The sequence below is a fragment of the Seriola lalandi genome, unplaced genomic scaffold (genome assembly GCF_002814215.2).
Source record: "Seriola lalandi dorsalis isolate HSWRI2012SDOR001 ecotype SW California unplaced genomic scaffold, Sedor1 jcf7180002054982, whole genome shotgun sequence".
NCBI classification, from domain to species: domain Eukaryota; kingdom Metazoa; phylum Chordata; class Actinopteri; order Carangiformes; family Carangidae; genus Seriola; species Seriola lalandi.
In genome coordinates this window covers 1468090-1477457 of record NW_019525531.1, presented here as the reverse complement: position 1 = coordinate 1477457, position 9368 = coordinate 1468090, and the positions used below count along the sequence as shown (strand labels likewise).

General features: G+C 37.5%; 1 protein-coding gene across 1 annotated transcript in view; it reads left to right on the top strand.

Annotated features, from left to right (window-relative positions):
• Positions 1-225: 225 nt before the first annotated feature.
• Positions 226-9368, top strand: part of dnaaf11 (dynein axonemal assembly factor 11) — a 40906-nt gene continuing 31763 nt past the window's right edge. The window contains exons 1-6 of the mRNA XM_023396698.2: positions 226-282; positions 2006-2173; positions 2469-2546; positions 2887-3059; positions 3872-4080; positions 4614-4799. Of these exons, the coding sequence (XP_023252466.1) occupies positions 273-282; positions 2006-2173; positions 2469-2546; positions 2887-3059; positions 3872-4080; positions 4614-4799 (824 nt within the window). The 5' untranslated portion in view covers positions 226-272. The remainder of the gene's footprint in view (positions 283-2005; positions 2174-2468; positions 2547-2886; positions 3060-3871; positions 4081-4613; positions 4800-9368) is intronic.

The following is a 9368-nucleotide window of genomic DNA, read 5'->3' as shown; positions in this document are numbered from 1 at the left end:
GCAGACCACAAATGCATTCCAACTCCAAATTCTCAGTCTCAGAAAAGACCAGAAAAGAATAATACTGGGATCATGACCTTTGTGACGTATAGCTTTGGAGGAAAGGAAACGTTTCCCAATGATATATTGAAATGTACCACGCTAATTACGTGCAAAAATAACCGCTGTGTTTTTGTTCTTGTCGGTCACCTGTTAGCTATGCAGTAGTTTCCCACAGCACTGGAACGCAGCACCAGGTCGGTTTCTACAACAACGACTGACAACAGACGAAGATGGTTTACAGTAAGTTTAAAAAACAGCATAAAAACTCCTCCTAAAAACACAATATTTTTTACTACGTGTTTACTGTTAATAAATGCTAATTAAACACCTTTCTTGACAGTTTTTTCCTGGTAGTGAAGTTTGTAGTTTGGGAATTTCGGAGCCGCAGTTACGGTTCTGAGCGGAGCTAAGAGTCGGTCAGTTAGCTAGCACTCTTGGCTCAATTTCTTCATAGTCGTTAACGTTAGCGACAGTTAATGTGCCAGCTTAAAAAACGCTAGTAACATTTGTTAGTTATCTATAATGTAGGTCTTATTGGCTGTTAGTAATATTTGTTTTACTATCGCTGTTACTGCTGCTAACTTAACCTGGAACCACCACTGCTGCCAGTCACCATTACAATTAACACACTAGTTACTGCAACTACTAACGCTCCTGTCTTACTGCACTACCAATATTAATCTCCATTTGAAAGTTGACTATCTTTATTAAATATAGATGGAAAGGCAAGTTTATTTTGACATCACCCGTTAGCGGCAGGTTAATTCAAAATGATTTAAGGCTAGACACTCAAAATAATATTAATGATAATAATCATCATAATAATCTTTTTGTTTTGAAGCACGATTCATACATGCTTTTAAATTTGAAATAATGGAAAAGAGAACTCACAAAGCTTCATGGATTTGAAGTACAAAAACATTACAAATAATAGATCATTTTAAAATGCAATTAAAACCACAAATACTTCATTAAAACAAGCTAAAATTGACACCAATGTTTCTGGCTTGGTTTTTGTGGTCTTTAACATCAATGTTTTCAAGTGAGCACTGGCTTGTAGTCTTTCTTCTTTGGATAAGGGTAACACTAATTATTGAAAATGCCCCATGAGTTACTGAAATATTACTTAATATGGATTTCAGCCAAAAGTAGTTTTAGATATAGCTGAATATCTGTAGCAAAAAGAATCCAGCAGCATCAGTATCAATCAATCAATCTATTAATCAATCAATCAATCAATCAATCAATCAATCAATCAATCAATCAATCAATCAACCAACCAACCAATCAATCAATCAATCAATCAATCAGCATTTATTTGTATAGCATTTTTCATACAAACAATGTAACACAGTGTTACCCCCCCCACACACACACAAACACACACACATTTTTATGAACAAAAGAATAAATTACTGATAATAAAAAACAATAAAAAGACAGAAACTGAGGAAACACTGACTACTCTGGAAAACAAAGATAAAGAAGTGAGTCAACCCAGAAATAAAAGGTACGATATTAAAAATCAAATGAAAATGAAGACAAAATAGTAAAGATGAAATAATAAAATGCTAAAACAATGTTTGGAAGTGAGTAAAACCAGAAATGAAAGTATAAATAAATTAAATAACCAAAGATAAAAGTAGGGTATTATGGGAAATAATCCAGAAAATAAAAAATAATAAAAGTACAAACTATTAAAACAGCTTAAAATATATACATAAATAGGAATATAGATCAAATAAAATTCAATAGTCTACAAAGGAAGGTCTTAAATTTGCTTTTAAAAATAACAACACTTCCTGCTGCCCTAGTGATCACAGTAATAGTGATACAATAGCAGTAATAATGCAACCTCAGAAACACAGTGACACCTCTGTCCCTGCTGATGTTTTGTTGTGTGTTGTGTTGTGTGTTGACCTTATGCATGAATTGTGTGTTTTTTGTCTTTTTTGTCGTCCAGTCACAGAGGACATGGTCCGTCGGCGAGCTGAGCACAACGAGTGTGAGATCTTCTCCTTGGAGGAAGTTTCTCTGCATCAGCAGGACATCGAGAGGATCGAACACCTGGACAGGTGGTGCAGGGACCTGAAGATCCTCTACTTGCAAAACAACCTCGTCCCCAGGATAGGTGAGACATCAGACTGTGGCTCAGGTCCAAAGATTTCTGGGTAAAATTTAATTGGAAAATGGAAGATTTTGGACGTCTAGGTTACATAAAGCTGTATATTTAAATTACTGTATTTTAATCTAACACTGGTCTTAACCACGTGTTGAAATGGACTCATTCAAATGATATTGAACCAACAGCTGTATGTAACCATTAGACATTAAATTCAGTTATATTCACCTAGTTTTAACAGACGTCTTTTCCACTGACATGATTGTGTTCTGTCTTTTCTTTAATATCATATTTGTTCATGTAGAGAATGTTGGTCGCCTGAAGAAACTGGAGTATTTGAATCTGGCCTTGAACAACATTGAAGTCATTGAAAACCTTGAAGGTCAGTATGTAAAACACACACAGTGGTGTTTCGGTGTATTTCGTTCCACTTTGCTGGAGATGAATGAGGTTATTTTTTAAAATGAAATTTAGCTGAATGAATCTTCCTTTCCTTTTAACCTTTATCATTTTAAAGCATTTTGACAATTTAAATTACTATTAATTTAACTGTTTATTATGCTAATTTCTACAGATAATTCATCAGTGTTTAATATCATGATGAATATAATCTATACATTATATCAATTTCTAGTCAGTGGTAGAATTAGGTATTAATTACATAATTTCCTGTTGATTAACCAAATGTTTCAGTTACAATTATGACTGTCTCGCGTCCTCAGGCTGCGAGAGCCTCCAGAAATTGGACCTGACGGTGAACTTCGTTGGTCGTCTGAGCAGCGTTGAGTCTCTGAAGCACAACATCCACCTTAGAGAGCTGTTCCTCGTGGGGAACCCCTGCACTGAGTTTGAGGGCTACAGGCAGTATGTGGTGGCCTCTCTGCCCCAACTCAAGGTAACTTGTCTGTTCCTGCCCCTGAAGTCTAGAAAATCAGAGACTGGGAGGATGTAATGACAATTTAAATCTGAAACGATTATCAGTTTACACAATTGTCAAACTGTTTAAACCAATTATCAAGAGAAACTGACAAAAATGTGCAGAAATGTGAGGATTTGCTGATTTTCTTGATTTCATATCATTGTAAACTAAATATCTGAGTTTTGTTCTGTTGGTTTGACAAAACAAGGAGCTTGAAGATGTCATCGTCAGCTCTGAGAAAATGTGAATTTGACCAGTTTTTAGACCAAATAACTGACTAACTAAATTGCAGATACATCAAAGATGAAAATCATTTTTAGTTGCAATTAATCTGCAGATACAACAGAGTTTTTCTGTTGAACCAAAATGATAAAGACAATGAGAAAATGTAGCATATACATTTTCAGTATGGATTACAACAACACTTTTATTTTATAGTTTTTTATTTCATAAATTGACAATAAAAAATGAAAGAAAGAGCAGAGAGAACAGTTTGCCTGTCAGTCATCCAGTCAGAATACCAGTTCATTCATATTTTTGGCCCAGCAGTTTTTGAAACAGTTAAATATCCTAATTGCTTTTTTAGTTTTGACCATAACATTGAACTCACCAAGTTAATTACTTCAAAAGTTTAACAGGACAAGAAACACGAGCGGGGAGTACAGTGTTCAATAAATACTAAAGAGCGGCCAAAACTACAAGATGAGACTTTACTGGTGATAGACTTGAATTAACTGTTGCATAGAAATCTTTTTAAAGATCAACGAGCTGTTTGTCCATGTTCTCAGTGGCTGGACGGGACAGAGATCAGCCGCTCAGAGAGGATTCGAGCTGCTCAGGGACTGGAGGAGGTGAAGAGGCGAGTCTCGGAGCAGGAGAGGGAATACCTGAAGAGGAGAGCTGAGGAGAAAGAGGAGGCGCAGAGGAAGGCTGCAGGAGAGGAGACGGGAAACAATGAGAAGAAAGAAGGCTTTGACAGTGACATCAGCAGCAGAGTGTGAGTCCAAACAGCTTCATAGTACAGCCAACTTCCTGCTGCTGTGGAGTGTTTATCAATATTTTTGTGATCAACAAATCTGATTATTCCACAGCAGCCTGTCTAAGTTAACAAATTTTACATGATTATGTAAAGATTATTGTGTGATTGAGTTGAATAAAAAGCTGTGTGTAGACAGCAGCCATATTTATCCAGAGTAAAAACATATTTCCCTTGAGGCTCTAAGAACAGAAGGTGTCCCATGTTGTCAAGATCTTAAAGCAGGTTGAGGAATTAATGATTTTGGGCTGCATTAATAAAACTGACCTGACCTGACAACCTCTGAAATAAAGTGACGAAAAGTAAAATGTTTCAAAAGCAGAACTATTCAGGTACAGAAACTAAAGTAAACAACTAGAGCAGGAAGTGATTCTTTTATTGAACTGCCCCTAAAGCATTGAGCTCTGCACTGACCTGAAAGATTCAAGTTAAATCATGATGATCCGAAATGTTACAGTCAACCTGAAGTCGCTGGATCTTTTCCATCTCTGTAGTCCAGGGTCAGAGGAGAATAAGGAGAACCAAGAGATGGAGGACAACACAATGCTGCCGCTGACGAGCTCTGAGTTAGACGAGGAGCAACAGGAGAAGGAGTTCTGGAACACACCGTGTTCTTTCACCCCTGAATCCCGTCTAGAGGCTCACCGCCACCTGGAGGAGAAGAGGAGGGCGAAGGAGAAGTAAGTGTTTTTGACTTTCATCCCATGTGTTGTTTTGTCCCTTAAATTGAGTTTGATTGATCTCATTAAAGCACCACACACCCATGGTTACCACATATAGGTGATGTAACCTTTTAGACGTACCCGCTTAAAAGTAGGTGGTGTTTAGTGACCATAATAAACTCTGACCATGACTCGTCTTCAGCCTGAGCAGTAAACAAAAGCCCATCCACTACTTGTAGATGGAAGATTCCCTGAACAGAAAGGCCTGAAGTATGTTCTCAGTGTCAGCACTGATGAGTTGGACAAAACACACAATTTAACTTGGCTGTTTTAAACTCAAACTCTACCGATTATTGATTGTTAATTGTTGATTTTTGAAGTGAAGGTAAGATAAGTTAAGACAAGACAAGCAGTGCAAGGGGAAAAATGTAATAAGAAATAAAATAAGAATAGATAATTAGAAATACTATGTACAATAACAATATACAATGTAATGTCAATGTAGGCTGTTCTGTACATGTGCTCTATAAAAATAAAAATATATACAATAAAGAATTTAGTAAATACAACCCCTGCCACAGACATTAAATGAGCCTTTCTCAAGATGTTAACAGTCTGTCACTTTTTATTTTATGAGCTTAAAAAATAGAAAACATTTTTTGGGGTCTTAGACTATTTGACTGCAGTTCACTATCTGAGCCACTGGGTGTCACAATAACATCAAGCATTGGTGCAGCACAGCGCTGTCCTCTCTGACTCACACTGACTCACATTCAGGGGAAAAGCTCAGTTTCTCCTCATATGTGACGGATGAGGAAGCTTTAGGGACTGCATGCTGGTCTGTCCTGGCTGAGGGTGGAGGAGAGGCTGGTGTGTACTCAAAAAGCCAAACTGTCTTGTCTGAAGAATAAGCAGTGTTAGAAAAAAGAGAAGGGGTGTGTACAGGGTGGTGGCCACTCAACAGAACAATTTCTTATCATTTATTAACAAATCCCTGGATATGATAACACTAAAAAAAAACAGCTGAAGAGATTCTTAATATATCATAAATACTGCAGGCTTTTCTGGCTGATGCATGGCTTATATATGTGACTGTAGCTCAGAAGGTTGTCCACCAACCAGAAGGTCCTTGGGCAAGATACTGAACCCCAATTTCCCCCTGACGGCTGCTCCATCAGTGTGTGAGTGTGTGTATGGGATGTATGAATGTGTGGATGTATTGTAAAGCACTTTGAGTGGTGGAGTTTTTGACAACAACATAGTCAATAAGTGTGTTGCTATTTATTTTATTTGTAGATTAGGTTGTTCATGGCCATCTGTATGTCAGATTCTAGTGTGTGTGTGTGTGTGTGTGTGTAAGGAATAAAGGTTCATCGATTAATCAAGAAAATTATCTGCAGATTAACTGATAATGAAAACAATCATTTGTTGCAGCTATATTCCACAACAAACTGAGAAAACTGTTTCTTTCTGGAGGTGAAACAAAGAGACAAACACTATGTGTCCACATTCTTTTGGCCATGTAGTGTAAAGTGACCCAGTAGCTGAATTTAGGCTTTGAACCATTTTTCAGTGATATTGACTCTGAATTGTGCTGAGGCCACAGGTGAAGACATGTGCTGCCTTCTCAGCCAATCACCAGGGGAATAGATCAGTCAATCACTTTAATGACTGGCTGAGGTCGGTACAATTTGTTTTCAGTTGAACAGCAGAAATGCGACATAAATATTACGTTTGACACAGCGATTAGCAGGACAGATGAGGCCACATCGCTGCAGCAGGAACAAGCTGTTCTCTGCGAGGAGCTAGTGCTGAAGGCTGGAGGAGCCGAGAGCCAGTTCACAGGGTCACAGAGGATTTAGTTCTGAAGTCTCACTCATACCTTTGTGACTAATGAATCAGCTGGAGGGTGCCAATAGTCCTGAATGATTTACAGACAGTGTTATCAGGTGTCAGAACTGAGGAGCACAGAATACTTTGGTGACCTATGCAAAATCAGTCTCTGGGCCCTCTTCCTCTTTTGATCCATGTATCTCAAGTATCTTCAAAAAAAATCTTTTACAAATACTTGGGTGACACACATGGATCTGCAGTGGTTATTAGGATAGTCACTAATGAACTGTTCATACCACATTTAAACAAGTAATAATAATCTGTGATATGTCACTATATGAGCTCACCTTGTCTCACATCCTCAGTAACATCAGGAGATGATGAGGGACCTGCTCCACTGTCTGTGGCTGTTTCTGAAACTAAGCGCACTGTGTTTCATGATGTTAAGCTTTGCTAGGTACAGTGAGCCACCACTATTTTTTTTTGTATATAAAGTTCAGTCACTCAAACGTTTTATTCAGCCAATTCAAAGTTACTAAAGACATTAATGACTTAGAAAAAGAAAATTGCAAACACAAAACAACTTTTCAACCCAGGCTTTTCGAGGGTCCTCCCCCCATTGGGGCCCTGGGTTATAACATCTTTGACATTTCTGTCTGTATCTTGCAGCTCTTTTAAGCCAGTGTGTTCAAAATGTGATACAAAATAGTTCCTGTGTCTGCTATTGAATGGTGTAGGTGTTACCTCTGCAACACAAACAGGAAATTCATGGTTTAGTCTGGTTTAGTCCGGGTTAGTTGGAACATATACTTCGGGGAAGTGTAACATCATGATGTGTGTATGTAAGTATGTATGTGTGTGTGTTTGTGTGCGTGTGTGTGTGTGTGCGTGTGTGTGTGCGTATGTGTGTGTGTATGTGTGTGTGTGTGTGTGAGCCAAATATGTTAGTTGGTTAGTTACTGTCAGTCATGGTAATGATATTTGAACATAATAATAAAACTGAACCACTGTTCACAAGCTTCAATAATTGAACATTTTTGTATGTGTGTGTGTGTGTGTGTTTGTGTGTGTGATGTTATGTTATTATTGTATTACTTAACCCAGACTCTTTTAGCCATGAACTAGCTTGAACTTTAGCTTAACTTACACCTAACAGCTGAAACATTAGCAATATCTACATAGACTGTTTAACTACAGAGCAGACAAAATAGATTAAGTACAAAACAAAAACTTTCTTACTTCAAAATTATTTTTTTCCGTCTATAATATTCTGTGTCTATCATAGGGAGCTACTTCCTCACAGGTGATTCGTAACTTGTTCCTGATTGGAGAAATTGGAAATGTTACAACTGACCCATGTTATAACCATCCCCGGTCTCCCTTACTGGATTTATAACGTTTTAAAACTTTATCTTTATAGCAATTAATATGACTAAATATGCAACGATCAAAGTTAGATAAAATTATCATGTATGAATAGTTGCATTTATGAAGAGTTGTAAGACTTAAGATCTCAGCTACTCTGCTTCATCTGGACTGTGTAAATGACCTCTGAATCACCAGCCACCTCTCTGATCTGTTCAGTGATTGAAGTTGGAAAAACAAGTGAGCCACTCAGAGATTTGTAGATGAGGTATCTTTCTACACAGCTTCTGTAGCTACACTCATGAGTGTTAGTGTTAGATTGACGACTTTTTTTCATTAACATGAGAAACATTAAGTTAACTGCTCTACCACAATACATAAATAACCAGATAGGACCAATTGGAGCCCATTGCTCATAGTAAGAAGTGACTGAGTGAACTGGTTTCCAGTGGAGCATTGTTACTGCAGATTTATCTGTATGTCTGTGTTAGTTTGTATGTGGGCCGATAGGAAATAGCAAATTACAGTAGAAAAATGCCAAAGATATGTTTGAGATGATTTAGTGTTTCCATAGTTACCTGGTTTGTCCTCCAGAGAACACTGTCAAGTTACACTGTAAAATATCTCACTCCATAAACACAAACATCTGAGTCTTGTGTCTTTAAATTAACAAATGAAACGGATCCATATCAAAATGTTTAAAAGCATAGAGTCATTGAGGCTGAATCTTTATGAACAGTGTCATAAAAGCAGTGATGTAGACTAGAGCTACATAAGAGCTGGACATGACACAATGAAGGTTAAACTGTGTGCAGCTACCACACATATGACACTGACAGGACATAAATGGAGCACTTTCCACAGAAGTGTTTCAGGGCAAAATTGTTACTGACATGTTCATGTTTTTTCATGGTAGACATTGTCAAGGACTGTTGTGTAGTGTGCCATGTTAATTCTCCTTAAACACGTTTGGCAGAAGAAGTCAGAGAGCGTCATCACGGATGTGAAACTGTGCATTTTATTTGTATTTGTCTGTGAGTCAAAAAGCAGCAATTTAGGACAGAAGAAGTTAAGAGTGTGAATGCTTCACCTCATGTTCTTGTCTTTATTAAAACAAACTATATATAAACTCACTGTTAATATATTAACAATGAGTCAGTCTTGTAATTAATTCCAAGCAGGGCTGAAACATGAAGCCAACACTGAAGAACCAAAACTTGCAGTTCCTCTAATGATCACTAGAGCTCCAACAGTGAGTCAATCTCCATAGACTCTCATGTTAAAATGTCCAACTTTACAGCAGAAATAAACGTTTACAGCTTGTTACAAAAAACTGTTTTGGCCAAGATGGCGACAGTGGAGCAGCTCACTCTCAAAACTGCTCTTCAG